This window comes from Ascidiella aspersa, chromosome 2 (genome assembly GCF_963924565.1).
Source record: "Ascidiella aspersa chromosome 2, kaAscAspe10.2, whole genome shotgun sequence".
Classification (NCBI taxonomy): domain Eukaryota; kingdom Metazoa; phylum Chordata; class Ascidiacea; order Phlebobranchia; family Ascidiidae; genus Ascidiella; species Ascidiella aspersa.
The window spans coordinates 38,368,540-38,389,022 of NC_139448.1; the positions used below are offsets into that span (position 1 = coordinate 38,368,540).

Below are 20,483 nucleotides of genomic sequence, written 5' to 3' on the forward strand. Positions count from 1 at the left end.
GCGCCCCGGTTGGGAACCTAAACCAAGCTAAATGTATTTAAAAGAGATAAACTAAATCAATAGCAAACCCAGGTTTACATAAAACTGTTTTCTCTTGCAGATTATCTCATGTAAGATTTCGATGGATTCAAGAAAGCGCGCCATCTAGCCCCATCCAGTGGGCACTTGACAGCGTGTTCCTAGGCAACCAGTGCCCCTGGATGTGCGGGGGGAGGGGGTACTGCCGACCCTCTGAAAGTGGGGGCAACTATTCCTGCAGGTGGGTTTAATATTTGGGGGGCTAAAATGTTTTTTACAAAACGAGTTTATTGTAAAAAAAATAAAATTCAAGGTGGGTAAAGGTTTTGAAACTGGGTTATATGTAAGGTTCAAACTGGGGGCGTAAAACCCTTGTTTGATACAGGGGTCAATGGAGATATATTTGGAATCTTAGGGTATTATTTGATAAATGGAATTACTTTTTTAAGCAAAGAATTTAATGAAAAAATGCACTTTGTTGATTTTTTCTTGAATATATCTAGCCGGTATTTCTGATGTTTTGGACCGATAAAGCAGGTTTATTTCTACTTTGTTTTTAATTCATGCCGATCCTGGTCAACGCAAGATCAAAAGCATTTTAACAAAAACGTTTAAGAACCCCTTGCTTAAGTGTAGCTCTTATAAAAATTGATGTTTTCGCACAAAAAATGTTTTGAGATTTAAACGAGTGATATTGAACAAGTATAGTAGAATTAAATATTCTATTTCCAATTCAAAATAATTTTATTTAGTTTTTTTAAAACCACGTTCTAATGACAAGCTAGTATCTAAATGTAAATATATGTTATTTCCAACCAATCAGTAAAAAAACGACTTGATTTTTGTAAAGTGCAACAGTAATAGTAAAGCGCCATTATAATTGAGCTAAACACTTCCCGGTATATAAGGAGCATCGCTATACGTTTAAAGACAGGAAGCTTTGATTATTGGGCATTCAGGAGTTGCTGTCAGGCTCGCGTTATTTCTCCGCATTAAATACGAAAACGCACACTGTTTACGTTTTCCTAACACAAGGCATACCAGCCATTGATTGAAATGGTTTTATTTTGTAAATCCTAATGCTTTCACCCTATGTTCTTCTATTGGCTTCTGTGAAAAGAATCACAAGATTTTAACATGTTATATGGTTATATTGTTAAAATGCACACATCACACGTATTGAATATAAAGGCTGCAATTTGATACAATTCGAACAACAATATTTACAACAAGCTCACTGATAAACAGAAACAAAAAGCGATGGTGAATATATATGCCATCAATTACCATGGATATTTTCCAGTATTTAAAAGTATGTGAGTGGTAATTCAGTTAGCTTTTGTGTGCTTATATGGTTTCCTATAATTCAAAAGACCCATGATTACTATATATTTAGTATTTTTGAACTTAAAGTTGACTTTCTGCTATGACATTCCCTTCTTTATTTCTGCTAAATGCACAAATCTTAAGTTTTTTAAGTTTCTCCAATCGAACAGTGCACCTGTCTATCAATGTGGAGTAAAGCAAGGGGTTCAATGCACTGTTAATGGGAAGCAAAATACCAGCACTAATAAGATAAACATCATTGGGGAGTGGAACACCAGAAACAAACAAGTAAGCAAGCACACACATTGGGATCCAGCAACAGAAGTCAGTAATAAGCAAGCGAGAAATACGTTTTTGCATTTCGCTGTTGGGTTGCTTGTTTCTAGATTTAGCCATTTTGTTACTTCGTATGTAAATCAGTATATAAGCCAGAAGCATGAAAATAAACAGTAGGAAGTTGAGTGTGATAAGAAACACAGAATATTGCCAAGAAGCGTCATTTGTAGAAGCGAACAGTCTGGGCATGCAAACACTAGTTTCACCATAATAACCAAATATTCCTTTTATCGGTTGATAGGGGAAAGTTTTGCTTATTAGCTGAGTGACGTCATGCCAATGAAGTGACGTCATGTTATGTGGTTTTATTTTATTGACTAAATCAACCATCTTTTGTTTAGGGACTTGATCAGTTTTAAAAAATCTACTTGAAAACCAAACATGAGAAACAAAATATCCTGAACTGTAATCAAACAAAGGCAGAATTGAAAATAATATTGCAAACAGCCAAACACATGCACATGAAATGTAAATCCCCGTTAACTCCATCGTTCTGGTGATAAATGGCTTGTAAACTGTTGCAAGTCTAAACGCTGTCATGACAGCCATAGTACCCGAAGAGGCCATGGTAGCTACAACACACAAAACCCCAAGAATAGAACAGGTGCTACTGGTACGCCAAAGTGCGTCAAACGAGCAATAATCCCCCGAAAACTGTAAACCCTTTATGCTTATTGCAATAAGATAAATGCACATGAAAAAATCAGCGGGTGCTAAGCTAAGCAAAAATATGTAGGTGCTTTTTGTAAAGTTATCTGCGTCTTTTTTATTTACAATGTCCCTTATAGTAATAACGACCACCGCTAAATTCCCGATGCCAGCTGCCAACCCCATTAACCAGAAGAAAACTCTGTAAACAGGGTTGGCGATCATTTCCTTTTGATTTGAGAAAATGGTACTCCGCTTACTTATGGGCGGACATTCGTCACTTCCGTCCGAACATTGAGGGAATCCATCTTCAACCAAGTTGATGTCGACCGACAGGGGCTTTCCATTTCGACAGTAAAACCTCGTTTCGCTGCATCGCGTCGTATCCTCGTCCGATCCGTCGTCGCAGTCTATTATCCCGTCACAAAGGTTGTTGACGTCGATGCTGGTGAGTGTTTCACTGGCGCAACTCTGACGCTTGGGGCACAATTCACGTTCGCCGCATGGTAGCCATGTTACATTCAACCCCTTACATGCTATTCCTAAAGAGGCTCTTGCACTCATGCACTCATTATCGCAGAACTTGGGTCGAGGCTCACAACCATTGCATTCATCTTCCATGTTCCAACATTCAGGTCTGCCATCGCATTTAGTGGCAGGTGCGGGGGGTGAACTGAAGGTAGGTAGGCAATACATATGATCTCCTTTACCGTCACTCTGTGCTAGTCCGCAATATTTTGTGTTGGATTCTAAAACACAACTGACTTCTGGGTTACAAAGCACTTTGTCCATATCCACGCAATCCGTTTCATTGCGGCAATGCACTTGGTTGGTAGGGCAAGTGTGTCTAGCGTCGCCCAAGATATCATGGCAAACTGTTTGGTCGTCGCACAAACATTCATCGGAAAGATCGTAGCAGTCTGGAACCCCGTTACAAACTTGTTGCTGAGAAACAACCAGCCGTTTGTCCAAACACAAGAAGCAAACGAATTGTCCATCAATGAAGCAAATATCCGACTTATCCGCGCACTGAGGTTCATCGTCGTAGATGTTTATCTGCGGTAAAACACAAATTCCTCTTCTGCTTGTTCCCGAGCATTTAAATCCCAGCCCGTTTTTAATTTCATCATCTTTACAATGAATGTATTCGTTGTCGCAATATGCTTGGGTAAAAATAATATTACCGTTACTGCATCGTAACAAACTTGTGTGCGTTCCCTCCTCACAAACCCACTGTCCATTTCCACAAACCCTGTCTCTCCGCCCTTCACACGGCCCCATAAGTTGGCGGCAAGTTGTGTTGCTATAGATTGAGTGAAACTTGGTTTTGTTTGTCTCGTTTGAGCAATATATTACTTTAACATCGCCATCCCACACATTCCGATCATCACAAGGCTCCTTTCGTCCGACGCACTGGATCCTACCTTCAGCCACTTGTTGCTGGCAAGCTCTGCAAAACCACTCGTCGCTACCGTCCAAACAATGGGGCAGACCATCACATATGTATTTCTCGCTAACACACTGAAGACCATCGTTGCAATGTGCTGCGCCACTTCCGCACCCGCTGCAGTACTTCTCATCGCTCGAATCGTAACAATCCTCCCAGCCATCGCACCACAAACTTTCCGGCTTACACATCTTTCCATCATGGCACATCTTAGCTCCTGGTTTGCAAGTAGTGCAGTTCGTCTCATCACCACCGCGCCAACAATCCTCCTGCCCGTCGCAAACTTCAGTTTGGTTGACACACTTCCCATCTGGGCCGCTACATTCAAACTGATCTTTGGCGCATCTTGCTTTAGCTCCAACGCACAAGGCGAGCAACGCACAAACAAAAGTAGACATTCCCAACAGCATTTTACCAACTTAACTTATAGGGTGCAATATCTTGTGTTAAACTACGCATGTGCAAATATAGCAGCTTAACCGGCGTATAATATTAAGGAATGTTCCATTACTAAAAGTTAGACTAGACTATCTCTGAACTTTGTGTCGAGTAACTTCTAAAAAACCTCGCACTACGTAAATTAAAAGTGGGTAACCGTATCTTATCTTATTTGTAAACAAGTTGCTAAATTAAAGAAGTTGTAAATGATAGAGCTCGCTTTTCAACTAAACAAAACCAAAAAAATATGTTCATTATTAAGGTTATTAACACATCCCTTCTTAATCTCCTAATACACCAGACTCTGCGAACATCACTATACACATTTAAATCGTAAATTCGAGACCAAACACCTTTGTTCTTGCTGCGTTTGTAATGTGTCAACAACAAACACATTAGCAGACGTCCCGTAAAAATTATGGAAAAATATTGTTCATTGTGACGTAACACGGATGTTCACCTGTTCTTCCTGTCGCGTTATGCGTCGCGCGCAAGAAAACGTCTTTTAGCCACTTATTCTAAATGTTGCAATATCGGTGACGCAATGACGTGACGTAAATCCAGCCTTTAGGCTTATGGAATTAAATGGCAAAAATATATCAGGAGCCTCTAGAGGAGCTGAAACAGTGGTTCTCAACCGGGGCTATAAGAACATTCAAAGTGGGCCACACACCAATTTAAAAAAGCTAGATTTAGTTTCATTTGTGTGACTGTATTTAATTATACAGGAATAATGGCTTGGGGAGGAATTAAAATGGAATGTAAATTTATTGTTCAGCTGCAAGTATTTCATTAATGCACGGTTGAATAAATAATCTGTTTTGAAATATGTTCTTCTGTATTTTGTTCTAAACCTATTTTACAGTTTTCACTTTCATAAAACTATTGGGTCACTGATTTTTTTTGCAAAGTAAATTTAACCACGAAAGAAAAAAGGTTGAGAATCACTAGGCTAAAGCATGTGGCCGGAGGTCTCAAGTTCGAACCTCACCAGAGACTACTTTTTTCTGGCCTTGCCTTAAATTCCTAATTAATCATCTGATATCGGCCAGTTTCACTAAAGACTCCCGGTATTTTTTAAGCCTTTTAATAACAACATATAAATGAAAAATCCTTAATAGCTGAGTTAATACATTACGTCACTGACATTGCAACATTTTCTTTAAGTAAGTGATCAAAATACGTTTGTTTGCGCGCGACGCAAAACACGACAGGTGTACATCCTTGTGACGTCACAATAAACAACATTCTTCCATAAATTTAACGGACGTCTTTTGTGGGCTAAGGCGTTTGTTGATGACATCTGCGCAGCAGTCTGGTGTATTTGGAGTTTATGCAGGCATGTGTTAATAATCTAAATAATAAAAGACAGGCCAAGTGTTTTATTTTTATTACCAAAAATATTCTCGAGTTTAATCTATATGGAACTTTTTCTTTTATGACATATATAAAGACACAGGAGCAGATGGACGCTTACAAACAACCCTTTTTCCAAAATACCTACACACAAACAGACACAAACACACACAGACAAACACAAACAGAGCGAGGGGTTAACGACAACAGACTTACACACTTCGGGAACAAAATTACCACAATAATTCCATATTACTATCACCTTTACCCAGTTTTATGCGGCTTCTAAATTCTTGTGAATTTTTTATATTTAGCGGGTACAGAGTTCTACAATACAATAAGCGCCTCTTTTCACTGTCTGTGCGATGTTTCTACCAGCCTGAGAACACTTCCTGTGGGTTTATCAACAAACGTCAATGTTGTTGTTTCCAAACTCATTTAGTTTTACTTATATTTGTTGTTGCACATCAAAACTGATTGCAGTTTTATAAAAGATAAAAGTGTTAATCAAACCGGCATGTACATATTACCAACTAATACAAATGACCCTACTGATATTTTTTAGCTTTCGGATTATATTAGGAGAAAAACACAGAAAACTGTATTTTTATAACTTGCTTAAAGTAACGGCAAATTAAAAAATATATATTTATAATATACACTTTGGAGCATAATGGTTGGAGATTGCAGTAAGACGTAATAATAATATCAAAGCCCATACAGAAGTATGTTGAACTTTAAACGTTTCAAATAACTCTTTATTCATTTTCAACATAGAGACAAGGCATTGATTATAAGTGTATATATATAGAGAGAGAACTGATTGTTAGTGTATATATACCGCTAAGGCAGACGTCAGAAAGAAGGAAACAAGGAGAGATACAATATGTAGACCGGTCTAATATATATCACTATATAAATATATATTTTATTTTAGAAATAAATTTTACACACACAGACACACACACCGATACACACGTACACAGAAACAACTACTATCTAAATCAGGGGTCGGCAACCTACGGCCCGCCGATGTAATTCATCCGGCCCGCCACCTCTTTGAAAAATTATACACGAGTCCATTTCAAATACTTTTTGACTATTTTTTAACTACGTTATTGCAAAAAAATTGGTGCTTCGCGCGAATGATCATTTTACGACCGATTTGTTTACGTTTTGATGCTGCCTTTTCAACTAGATCAACGATTCTCTACCGTTGCGCCGTGGAAGGCTGCCAAGTACGCCGCGGAAAAACGGAAAACGTACTCAAAAATATGCGACACATATTTTCTTAACACTTTTTTATTTTTTATTTTCGGCAATGTAATAAAAACTTGCAAGAAATTTAAAAGAAATACCAGTATACCCACAAAAATCGCGCTCGCTTCTCTCGCCATGTGCGCCTTTACTTAAAACGGTTTACTTTTTTTTTCGCGCTTTGCGCCAACACTTTACTGTCTCTGTGAATGCAATTAAACACGTTTTCAAGTGTAAAAAATATTCGAGGACCACCTGACTCACAGTTGTGTCAACATTTCATTAACACAATTCTTAGTTAGCGTTTTGTGTGGCCCGCAGAGACCTTTCAGAGTTTGGTTTTGGCCCGCCACTAGAAAAAGGTTGCCGACCCTTGATCTAAATCTTGCAACATTATTTTCATTTCAGTTGCGACCTCGGTTTTGAGGGGATTCCCCACTGTCAAGCCGAACAAGGAAGTTTGCCGCAAAGTTTAAAAGACGATTTCAACCATCCCTGGGCGTCACAAGGTATGACGTAACAATAGGCATCGCGATCAGATGACGTTACAATCCAATTAGTAGAATCGCCCATAATTTGTATTTTGTGTATTTTTCACGATTTTGTGTATTTTTTTAAGGTTACTTGTCAAATGTTTGTTGTCAATATTTTAGAGCTTGGTTAGTTTTTCCCAAATCGCCAAAATAACGCCTGGAACTGTAGGAAGGGGTTACGGGACGATCGGGGGCCTGGCACCGGCCGTTTTGGTGACGACGTTTGGGCGCCCAAGTTTGGCCGGCGCTGTTAGGGCCCCGTATTTTTTTAATCTTTCAAAAAGTAAAACGACATAAGGAGCATAATAGATGGAGGTTGTAGTAAGAGGTAAGAAGAATATTAAAGCCCATACAGAAGTAGGTATCATTTTGAACGTTTTGATCCATATGTATGGGCTGCCTACTTCTCACAAAATGCTACCTATACTTCTGTATGGGTCTTGATACTCTTACTGCGTCCTAACGACATACAATGGCGCATTTTTATAGATACTAGCTACTCGTCTATAACTCGGTTAACGTTTATGATGTTGCTTTGGTTTAAGTTATGCACTTGCGGAATGTAATATTTATAATAATTTAAAAGCCATTCATGTCATATTTCGAAAAAATGTAAATTTTAATTTTACTGTGTGCATTCTAGTTTCATTTTTCAGATATTATCCGTAAAAAACTAAAAGCTGAAATAAAATATTTACAAATTATCTTCTTTTGGGTGGATAAATTCTTTTATTAACACTATAAATTAAATAATGTTTACCCATAATTTGCATGGTGGCTTGACTTTCATTATAAAGGCGGTACTAAAACTTTTTTCATTTAATTGCAGATAAGTACTCGCTAGTGGTCGGTAGAGAGCCGGTGCTGTCGGATGACCTCACATCGGTTGGTGTAATGGTCGATGGGGAGAACCTTCAGTTTTCACGACCCGGTGTGAGGATACTGCAGACGCTTGCGTTGAACACCAGCGAAGCGAGATATATTCAGTTCTACATCCACTTCCAACCACAAGGTATTGAGTAGGTTTAAACCAGTGATTTCTTTTTAGGTACTTTTTACGCCATTTAGGCACTGTACAATGACAGTTTTGTATCTAAACTAAATTTGGGGAATAAAAATCCAACCACAAGATGCTGTGTGGGTTTGAACCAGGGACAGCTTGTATTTAAGCCATTTACTAAACTAAAAATGGTGCATATACATTATACAGTAATCCACTCACAGGGTGTCATTTAATTCATTCACCGACAAAAGATGGTTTAAAAATGTCCACCATATGCTATTCCACTCCACCTTTACGATTTACGGTTGGCGGTCATATCAGTTTCAAAGTTTGGTCCTGGGCATGCTCACTTCGGACTTAGGACTCGGGTAGTTTTACGTGGTCTTACTCGAGTCCCTACTCCGACTCAGCAGCCCTGCTTTAAAGCAGTGTTTCTTAACCTTACGTTTGCGTGTACTGTAGACCAAAATAACAGCCAACACATGATCGTGTAAAGTTCAAATACACTGGCCTAAATTTTGAACACATTTTAGGATTGTAAAAATATTTAAAAGTTCACACCAACTTAAACCTACCTTTTTTCCGTAAAGGTAACATTTCTATGGTAAAACGTTTTAGTTTTTTTCACACTAAACTCGAGGCTTCTTTGCAAAAATAGAATTTAATCCTTTTCTGTGCTTGACTACTTTTCAATTTTGCCAATTTTAGCTTTGGCCTCAGTTTACCCAACAGTTTTATAATTGTTTGGCGTTTTTCAACCTTCTACAACCAAGCGCCTAACTCAACTGCAAATAACACGCGGCTAGAGGCGGAACTGTGTTATAAACCGTAACTTTTTGCGACTAATAATTCCGATAACGAAGTGCTGTGCAGTCGAGCGTGAACCACGTGATCACGTGGGACACGCTTCTACAATTGTAAAAACTATATAAATCGTTCACAATAAGCTAACCTACGTCATGTTGGTTTAGGGATTTTATAAGTGGACAATATATAAACGTGGCGGTGCACCCAGCGAATATTTCAATACACCGATATTTTGTCTAGATTGCTGGCAAGGTTTTATTACATAGGCCTCATATTTGTATATCTTGTAATACGTTGGTACTCATCCGACAATACAGGATGAGAAAACACAAAGGTCCCTGCTCTGATAGTATCGGAAACCACACAATTTTTACCATTATTAAATTTCTAAAACGCGTTGTAAGTAATATAATTTTAAGATAAATAGTGTAGCATATTGGACATTAGAAAGACACACAAACTAATAGTGAAGCACAAAATGCGATATAAAGCAGTTATTCTTTTAACGTCAAAAATCAAGTCAAAGTAAAGAAAGTAAGTGTAAAGTAAAGGAAGTAAAGGGTGAATGTGAGTGGCTCATTCTTCTCATTGGCCAAAAAGTAGGCCGGGAATGCCTGATATGTTAGTAATGTTCGGATCCAGGACAACCGACCTCCCATAAGGAGGCGGTGCCGCCGCTTGGAGGTAGGGCTAGTGTTGAACTGCGCATCGGCAGAAGGTTAACTTTTTTAGCTCTTTGGTTGTTGTGTAAGTGTTAATATCAGTGTAAATGTAAGTAATAATTTTAGTATTTTACTGCCGAAAAAAAGCTCGGTGTTACCCAGAAAAACAAATGGCCTTACGGGATCCGGTGACAGACCCCCGTCAGGTTAGTATTGTGTAGTGTCTTTGGTGTGCCATAAATTGAAAGAAAAAAGCGCTCAACTAAACGGCTTAAAAGTGTACAGCGCACTTGCGCCACCTAACGGAGAGACGCCGCTCGACATGACAACCACTAGAGGCGCTATTACAAACCTTAATTTCTTCCAGCCGACAAATCCGGGAACGAGGTGGTTGTGCAGTCGAGCGTGAACAACGGGATCACGTGGGACACGCTTGAGCGCGTCGAGGGCAAGTTTAGCCAAGCGGAACGCCTTATTCACATCAAGCTCCCGAAAAGTGCGCGGCATCCGGCCACAATATTCCGCTGGTGGTCTTCTGACGTCACATCCGGTAAGCAACGTTGCAAAAAAATTAGCGGGAATTGTTTACATTTAAAGCTTGGACTACTAGATAATTCTAATTTTCTAATTTAATGAATTAGAGCAAAATGCGACTAATTCTAATTCTAATCGAATCTGTGATTTACTTGGGTGCTTTAATTCTAGTTCTAATTTAATTTAGATTTTATTAAAAATGCTACTTTGTCCAACGACATTTTTAGTCACTCAATTAAACTAATACCCTTTGGTCAGAACGACTGGTAGGTGATTTTTAGAATTTGAAAACCACAGGCCTATTGTTTCATCACTGCTAAAACATATAAAAATTAGCACACAAAAATTTACCATTTACATTCTTAAAAGAATAAATTGCGATTAAATTAAATTGAGTGTAAATAATTAAATGTGATTCAATTCTAGTTGAAATGTTGATTTTGAAGAATTCGCTAATTCTAATTCCAATCTAATTTGAGAAAATAAAAATTGAAGTGAGCATTGTATAAAACAAGTCATTTTGTCTGATTATTTGCAATAATTTCGGATCGGAGCCGATACCCGATGCCAAGGGGTATTATCGGTACTCGTCCGATATTATCTTGATAACCTAATTATTGACTTTTCTTACTTTTCGCAAAAATTTAGCGAGCATTGTTTAAATTTAAAGCAAGTAATTTTGAAATGAACTTAGTCACATCAAGTCACTTACAAAAAAAATATTAAGTCAAACTATTCGCCATAATATCGGACCAGAGCCGATACCCGATGCCAAGTGCTGTTATCGGAAATCGTCTGATGAAAGGGTGATGTCGTGTCCATCCGGTAACAAAATAATTCTCGATTTGTCTATGTAAAATAATCAAAAATATTAATCAAATTAGGCGTTCTAGGATGATCTTAGTTATATGTATTGCTCAAAGTTGCAGGGTGTTTTTCCTATTACCCCCACACGTTTCAAAATTTGTTAAATTCTTTAAATTTGTTACTCGTTCGTTAACATGGTGATATCGATTTGCAAAATTTTTAAAATTTGTATTAAATGGCCTGGAAAAGACGAAGGGTGCAGCAGAAAAACAAGCCTCATTACAAACTAGGAAAAAGAGACACAATATTCGGGCAATCAAAGGATTTGTTGTCTTATCTCAATGTCAAAAGGTTGCCAGTTGATCTATTTATGTTTTAAAGATTATACATCCTGTAGATGGCGCCCTTCAGTCACAAATTCCCCATTTCTAACGAAATCTTCCACAATAAATGCATGGCGTTCGCCAGTCCAGGTTATTTTACGTGCAGATACAAAATTAAAAAAATTTGCACAAAACATTATTTACTTATAAAACCTAAAATCTGAAACACAAATGGTAGGTCCTCTGCAGCAAAGTTTCAATTCAACCTCCTGTCAGAATGTCACAGCTTTGGTACAGTAACAATTCAAAATTTGGTAGGTTTTTCTGCCGCACCCTATATAGCGCTTCACTAATCCTCATCTTTTTTCCTCGAAGAGCAAGATGAGGGAACTTGGTCGCTTGATAACCTCGTGATCGGAGGAAGATCTTCTTCGTGTGATCCTCACCAGATCCAGGATAACTTCGATCCAATGCAGGAGGAGAATTGGCTCTTTGTGTCCGGAGGAGAAGTCGGAAGCGGATGTTGGAACTCTGGATCCGAAGATGCAAACGATGAAATCGTTCTCAGGTGGGATAGTTTTATTTTAAGCTTTATTAATTGTCTTTTCACTGAGAAACAATTAATGCGACGGGGTTTTACGCAAAACAAAAAGCTTTTTATTATTTTTTAATTTAAAAAAGCAATAAAAATATTTTGATTGTTTTTATCTTTTATTTATTTATTTATTTAGTTTAATATTCCTTCTGTTCATCAATTTAGAAGCTTGAGTAGTCCTGTTGATCCGGATCACTACAGCCCTTCTCTCGTGTTCAATTCTCTCGTTTCTGAGCATTCTCTCGTCACAAGGGATCTTTGTGTCGTCAACAATGACTACGTCATTCAGTTCATGGTGAGAAAGTATTTTCAATAAGAGATTACGAATCAGAGATGTTCGGTAATATCGGATCGGAGCCGTGGCCCGATACTAAGTCATAGTATCGGTTGAAGGAAAACTAATTCAACCACGATTTGCGATCGATAGCAACGTGTTATACTTTAAAAAATATGATGATAAAAAAGAACAATAACCACTGAAGTTCTTAACGCTAAAGAAATTTTCGGAGTTTAATTAGTTAAAAAAATGGAACTAAATTACTTTAATCTGAAGCAAATTAAGGCTCGTTATTATAGATTTATGTTTCAGTTTCATTAACTTATCATTGTCATCAAATAATGATGTAATCTGAATATTTATAATAGTTTTCCCAACAATTTTATCTTATCTAACTTCAAACTTATTAAATTTAAATTTTTTCCACAACAAAGTTTTCAAACTTTACAAATATATAATTTAAATTTATCGTAAACAACATTTTTTTTTTCTGACAACTTATGCAACTTTATCAAACTATCCAATAAACCAAAGTAATTCTTCCCAGATCAAGATCGGATGTTACGTCACTGCTCCCTCATCGCATGACGTCATCAGCCTCGAGTTCACGGTCGACGACGGCGTGACGTGGCACCTGGTGGTTCCCCATTGCCATGACAACGATGCTCACCCGCAGGGATGCTCTCACAAGCGCCACCAAGCGAGTGTTTATTATCCCGGATCATCCGCTGGCTGGCGCCGTGTGGTGGTTCCGCTTAAGGGGAAACACCACATTTGCACGTGAGTGGCTGGTCCGATATTATCGGTGCCGATACCCGATACAAAGTAGTATCGTCATACTTATCCGATACTAGGGTGGCGCTTTAGCCACGATGCCAAGCTACATTTAAGTACTGGAAAGAAAATGAAATCCTTCACGCTAAAGAATGTATATGCGTGTGTGTGTTTGTGCGTTTGCGTGTGTGTGTATGTTTCTGTCTGTATGTATATGTGTGTATGTATGTTTATTGTCCTGTATGAATATTTGTGTGGTTCTGTCTGTCACCACATTATGTGTATGTGCGCCTTCGTGTGTATGTATATGTGTTATTGTTATGTGTTATGTGTTATTGTGTATGTATGTTTCTGTCTGCTTATCTTTCTGTTTGTATTTTTCTTCCAGTTCCAACTCGGTTCGCTTCCGCTGGCACCAGGCCAAGTACCCCGATCACTATAGCAACCGTGACGTCATACAGTGGATGGTTGATGACGTGTACATCGGGCCGGCTTGCGATCAAATGTGCAGCGGACACGGCACGTGCGTAGACGGAGGCGCCCGATGCATTTGTGACGTCGGGTATACGTCGCCGACGTGTTGTGACGTCATAGAAGGAGCCAACCCGAGTTTCTTCAAGGAAGCTTTTGAACACGGAGAAGGTGAAAGTGGATTTTGTGTAAAACTGAAAGTTTTAGCTTCAAGTGAAATTTGCATATGATTAAATATAAAAGCTACGTTTTAATTTATCGAAAATTATAGTAGGTTAAAAACTGGAGTAAACTTCTTCGCCCAAAAGCGAATTTGGGCATAATAACCTCGAAATAAGGCCTTATATGTTTCAATTTCTCCTATTTTGTTTGTTGGAGAATAGTAACGACGTCTTTTGTATCGGATCTCGGTATTTTTTTTCCAAACTAGGTTATCGGTATCGAAAAAAATATCACGTATCGGATGCAATGGGTGAAAGTGTATTTTGTGTGAAATTTAAAGTTTTAGAATCGAGTGAAATCAACCCATGACTCAATATAAAAGATTGTTTCACCTCAACACATTATTTAAAATATTGCTCAGATTTTGCGAAATTTAAATTTTTAATACTTGTACAAGAACTGTGATCTGAACTTTAGAACCTTGCGAAAATTGTGTAAAACAAACTAAAATTATGTTATTTTTATAAAAAGTGTAAAAAAATAACTTGCGAGAACTTAGCCAGGTAAAATAACAACTTGGTATATTGAACAAGTAACCTCTTCAACATGTTTTTCTCGTTCACAAAACACAAGTAAAGATTATATAAATATACGAGTGGAAATTTACTGGAATTGTACCTACGGTCAAGTTCAGCTTTTTCATGTTTATATTGTAAAATGCAAATGTTTGTACGCTTGGCAACTTTGTGGTCATCAATCGAGGATTAACACACAGTTTAATAACAGACTACACAATGTGTTTATGAGTGTTTCTATATTACATTTTTACGCCATACATTTTTTAATTTACACCATACATTTTTTTAAAAAGGAATATATATTTCGCCTATACTGGCATCGCCAGTTCCTTAATTCGAATGAATATATTTATTAATTTATTGTATATATTTATTTCAGTAAAGCACATACATCCTTTAAACTTTGGAGTATTATGGTAGCACATACAAACTTCAGAGCATTATGGTTTGGGGTTGTAGTTAGATGTAGAATGAATATCAAAGCCCATATACAAGTAGGAGCATTTTAAACTTTCGAATAAGTCTTTATTCATTTTTAATGCTACCTACTTGTGTATGGGCTTTGATATTCCTATTACGTCCTTTCAAACTTATTTTATGGCAACATTTTTTCAGTTTCTTCGAGCGACATTCTCTGGAGCGAGGTTTCTGGAGGCCACGCCACCAACTTCTCAACCCACTGTGACGCAACAGTGGTCTTTCTACGTAGGAACTACGTCATGAATGAGCCTGGCAGTAGAGTGCTGGCGACTCGTGACGTGGATACAAGAACTGATACGTAAGAATAAAACATGCTATTTGTTTCTTAATATTAAGAATTTTTATTTTATCTTATTTGATTAATTAATTATTTCGTTTTTATTTTTTTAGTTTCTATTTTTTGTTATATTTATTGTTTTGTTTTGTTTTTCTTAAACAGTTGTTTCTATACTTAAAGGATTGATGCACGATTCGAAATGTTTTATCTTTAAAAATATCTTCATATTAATTTTTTCACAGTTTTATCCAGTTTTATTTGAAGCAAGATAGCAACCAAAAAGAACAGATCGGTAAGAACTGTAACTTCATAAAAAATATTTTATAACATCGTTAAATCCACCAGTGATTTACAATTTGCATTCGCAGTTTGATCAAGAACTGTTTGGAGTCTTGACTATTTTTCTATTACCTTCCTGAAATTTCAAGTAATTAAACCAGGGACCATAGCCTTAAAGGCAGCAAGAAACTATCCATCAGTTTAATAAAGCACTTTAAACTGCTTCACAAGTAATACAAACTCTTGTGAGTTGATAACCAACTTTCCTGCTGTTGACGGGTATTCCCCGAATGGTGATTCCCCAATTAACCCTGCATGTGTAGAGGGGATGCACCTCTCGGGAAACCCCCCGTCTCGCGTGCTCTTCCAATATTCAACGGACGGTGGGTTGACTTGGAACATGATCGATGATTTCAAGTTCCCTCATTCCACTCAGGTATGTGTGACGTAATAATGATATCTGTGACAAAACGCTACGGGGTAAAGGGTTGGTTAATTACCAGTAAATCAATCATACACCTTATAAGTTTATTACCCCTTATTGTAACCCCATTTACCCCATTTTTACAATCATCATAATATTACCCCCTAATTTACCCCCTTACCACCCCCCTAGACCCGCTACAGTGTAATTGCTTGGGTAAACTGCAAACCAATCAACTAATAATACACCTTATAACCCCTCATCGTAACCCCAATTACCCCATTTTTACAATCATCATAATATTACCCCCCTAATCTACCCCAGACCCGCTACGTAGCCCTCCCGCTTCCCGAAGGAGCCGTATCAAACTCGACCCGCTTCAGATGGTGGCAACCTTCCAAGTCGGGACGCTTCACGCTCCAGTGGGCACTCGACCACGTCATAATAGGAAGCGCGAAACCGGAAATCGACGACGACTTCACTGAGTAAGTTATTGGTTTTTAGTTTTTACTTCATGATTTATTGTTTCTCAAACTGCGACGTTCCAATTTAACAGATCCTCAAACCAATTTTACAATTGAAACAATTCCTGGCAGCAACAGTATATTCAATTCACATGATTCCATTTTGAGATTAGTTGTGAGCACGAATGATTATTTAATTTAAAAAATCTGCTTGAGAAATACCAAGACATCATGTTAACGCAAAGAATTTGAATAAAGTAAAACAAATCAACAATGTTAACGTTTTTTTATAAATAAAGATGATAATATACTGTCGCTGCCAGGCATTAGATTATTATTTATAATATTTTTCGTATTACTAACTTGCCATTGAATTTATTGCTTCTCAAACTGTGCGCCGTGATTGACCAATGGCGTCGTACAATGATTACGTTTGGTATCTTAACTTAATTGCGGTGATGAAATGCTTATATAAACTTTTGCTACCAGTCATAGCATAGTAATAATAAACAAAAACAGCTATTCTTGTAATTTTAATTCCAAACTAACGTTTCGCCAACCTTTGCATGTCGCCTTCTTCAGGGTGAATGACTATTGGCGTTCAGTGTCATTCATGTGTAAGAAGGCGATTTGCATAGGTTGTCAAAACGTTGGTTAACGATTACAATTACCAAAAAGCTGCTTTTGTTTATCATGAAATGCTTAACTAACTGTTACGAAAAAGTAGTTTTCGGTTACAAATTAAGAAATAAAAACCTAAAATATTTTGATTAATTTGACGCTAAAAAATACGTTTTCAAGCAAACCTATGTGTGACAAACGAAAAGCGTTTAAAAATAACGAAATAACAGCTCCTCAAACTAAGAACTAACTCCCCATTGAATTTTATTTTTAATTTCCCAGGTCCCAGGATTCCACGTGGTTAGAGATGACGTCATCACAAATCGAATCCAGCTCGACGTGCTGCGCCACCACTGGAGGCGCCACCTGTCGTTATCTTCACATCGACTCGAGCGACCCTGGTGCTCAGGATTGCGGCAAACGGTGGTCGTCCACAACCGGGGTCAAGGTCACGCCGGGGTCATATATCCAGTTCACCGCTTGGTCCGGTTGCCTAGCAACAAATTCGTGCTCAGGTGAAGTTATTCTTAAATTGTGATAATTTGACCCCTAAGTGTGGGTTATTTGGTGATTTTTTTTACTATTCGAACATTTTTTTGCTGGCAAAATTTAAACCCGCGTTTTGTGTTGATTTGTGTTAATCAAAATATACACAAATACCTTGTAAAGAACCAAATTTCGAATTGTGGTAATTAGACTCCGAAATAAGGTTTTTTAAGGTTGATTGCTATGTGTAGGCTAAAAAAAAATGTTTTTGTTTTTGATTTACATTATTTAAAATATTTATATGACAAGACTATATAAACAAAGCGCTTTAAACCAATCAAGACATTAATTAATGTTTTACTAACTTCAGGTATTTTTGGTAATTCACCAACAAACATTTTTTATTGTAATCGGTATTATGGAGCCTACCTTTATAGACCACCATTGCCTAATCTACCACATTTAACTCTAATGTTAATTTTGACATTTCTGTTGGACATTTGGCTTCTTTCCCGCATATTTTCTCCAATTAAACGCAATTATTTTGCTTTCAGATTTGATTCTCGAATATTCAACTGACCTCGGCCACACGTGGGCGCTCGTGGTGCGCGAGTGCCTCCCTAGCGACACCGAGTGTCCGACCAGCCACGGGGCTTCGGTTTATAAATCCGATTTGTTCCTGGGCAATCGGGGGCAAGTTAGGAGGGTCACCATGCCCCTACCAGGTACAATTAGGGCTAGGGCAGCGGTTCCCAAACTTTTCTAAAAATTTTGTCTGGTGGACCTGTTGCAATTAATTTAATATTTCGCGGCCATATAAAAAGTCAAGAGTCAGTTAACGTATGCTTGTAGTACTCTAGGGCACTAATGATTCTTTCTCATACTTTCTAAATCTAGCTGACGCGAACGATTCGCCGATGGCAGGTAGTACAGCATAATAGATGCATTATGATGTCACAAAAGACATCTTAAAACACGCTATATGATCGAATAATAAAGCATAACTAAAGACAATAACGATGACAAATAATGTTTAATTAAAATCACAAAAGCTTAATATTGAAAAACTTAAGACTAATTTTCCTTGTGAACCTTCTGAAACCGCTGTGCGGACCCCAGTTGGTCCGCGGACCCCAGTTTAGGAACCGCTGCTCTAGGGTGATTGGTTGATTTTGTGAGTTGGTAAATTTTGTTTCTTAGTAAGGCAAAAAACACATATTGGCTAAAAGATGTTCTTAAAGATTTTTTTTAGCCTCTTACAATTGCCCGAGTTTTTTTTTATAATTGTGGAATTGTCGTAAATGTTGATTTACGAAAAAATTTTTTTTTTTAGCTGTCATCGAAAATACAGTTTAAAGTGTATGATGCAACAAACTTTTTGAAAACATTTAAGGAAAGTTTTCCTCACCTTTTATGTCTTGTTTGGTTTAACAGAGAAACAGCCTCTTTACTGGAAAAAACCGTCAACAGATCAGTGATTGGCAATACCAATATAATTTGTGACGTATTTGCTAAAAATATGTTTATCAATAATTTCGTTTTGCCAAGGAAAGTTAAAGTTATGTGCGGCACTTTTATCAAACAGATGTGCTGTTGATGTCGATTGATTTTATCTTTAAAAAACTATTTTGATCAGTCGTTAAATAAAATCATAACCTCGAGTCCCTTGTGTCACAATTAACAAGTAGACAATTTTAAACACGAAATTTTTTCAATTCTTTAAATTTATTTTGCTAAAAACATAAAAAAGTAACTAGTTTACTGTCCAAAACAATAAATAATTTACTGATTTGTTTATTGTAAAGTTTGTTTTCAAGTTAATTTTTAGGTGAAAGGTCACAGTCTAACAACATATTATTGCTCCACCTTACTTAGTAGAAGCTTTTAAACCAAACGAAGCCAATATTTGACCCCTGTTTGACCTTGGCAGAGCACACTTGGTCCCCGGAAACCCGGTTCCGTTGGCGCCTCCCCAGTGGAAGTGACGTCATGAGTTGGAACATTGATGACGTGTACATTGGTTCCACGTGTCCCAGAGCTTGTAGTGGACGAGGGTTTTGCCACAACGGGGTTTGCAGGTTAGTGATAGTTTTGAGCAAAATAAATACATTAACTTTGATAATAAGACTGTTTATTTTTTAAAACAGATAAAACATAACATAATTTCTTTAAATTTTCAGAAATATATATTTCGTCTATAAGGCATCGTCAGTTTCTGTACAAAAAACAAACATGTAAAAATGCCAATAACAGTAGCCAATAACCAATAATAGTTTTTCAGCTAACATAAAGTTTGGCATTGTAAGTTAAATAGATACTCCAAATATTGCCTTGGAAATAAATGCTTGACCCTGAAGCCGAATATTTAACCTTGAACGCTCGTATTTAATGTTTGACGATCGTATTTAACCTTGTGTACTAATATTTGACCTTAGAGACTACTATTTTGTTTGGAATTCAGATATATTACTTAGGACGCCAATATTTGACCCTTGACGATAATATTTGACCTCAAACTCAAATAAGGACGCCCATATTTTCTTTGGACGCCAAATATTTGAATTTCAACACTAATATTTGACCTTAGATTGAAAATATTACATTGAAAGTCAAAACCTGTGACCTTGAAGGCTAATATTTGACCTTGACAGGTGCGACGAGGGTTGGACCGACCGGGATTGTCGGACTCCCACATCTGACCTTCCCACTGACCTCAAGGACGTTTTCAACACAAACTATGACGTCATTGATGCGTCACCCTACGTCACGATTGTCGGGGGCGTGGTTGATCACGTATGCGGAGATATGGGATTCCACAATGCATTACATTTTAACGGGGTACGTTCGAAAATATGGCTTGATTTTTTCAAATGTGACTCTTATTTTTAAACAAATAGTTTTATTTACGCGGCTTACCTACTTGGCAAAGTTTCTGTCTTTGATAAAAAGGATCATTTTCAATTTTTGTTTTTACTTCAGTGTCTTACTGGAAGAAAAATTGAGAGTACTACGATCTAATATGTTCGTAAAGTTTTTTTTTATTTTTTCAAAACATCACTTATATGTTTTAAAGCAGTCTGACTAGAATCAAGTTTATCGC

The 20,483-nt window shown here is 37.4% G+C and overlaps 1 protein-coding gene across 1 annotated transcript in view; it reads left to right on the forward strand.

Annotated features, from left to right (window-relative positions):
• Positions 1-20,483, forward strand: part of LOC146165636 (reelin-like) — a 65,291-nt gene that overhangs the window by 29,443 nt on the left and 15,365 nt on the right. Inside the window, exons 36-51 of the mRNA XM_083380992.1 lie at positions 101-259; positions 7,235-7,335; positions 8,189-8,371; positions 10,199-10,381; positions 11,871-12,063; positions 12,256-12,385; positions 12,915-13,147; positions 13,530-13,783; positions 14,968-15,130; positions 15,352-15,401; positions 15,712-15,824; positions 16,137-16,297; positions 17,180-17,412; positions 17,938-18,108; positions 19,314-19,461; positions 20,035-20,221. Of these exons, the coding sequence (XP_083237118.1) occupies positions 101-259; positions 7,235-7,335; positions 8,189-8,371; positions 10,199-10,381; positions 11,871-12,063; positions 12,256-12,385; positions 12,915-13,147; positions 13,530-13,783; positions 14,968-15,130; positions 15,352-15,401; positions 15,712-15,824; positions 16,137-16,297; positions 17,180-17,412; positions 17,938-18,108; positions 19,314-19,461; positions 20,035-20,221 (2,662 nt within the window). The remainder of the gene's footprint in view (positions 1-100; positions 260-7,234; positions 7,336-8,188; positions 8,372-10,198; positions 10,382-11,870; positions 12,064-12,255; positions 12,386-12,914; positions 13,148-13,529; positions 13,784-14,967; positions 15,131-15,351; positions 15,402-15,711; positions 15,825-16,136; positions 16,298-17,179; positions 17,413-17,937; positions 18,109-19,313; positions 19,462-20,034; positions 20,222-20,483) is intronic.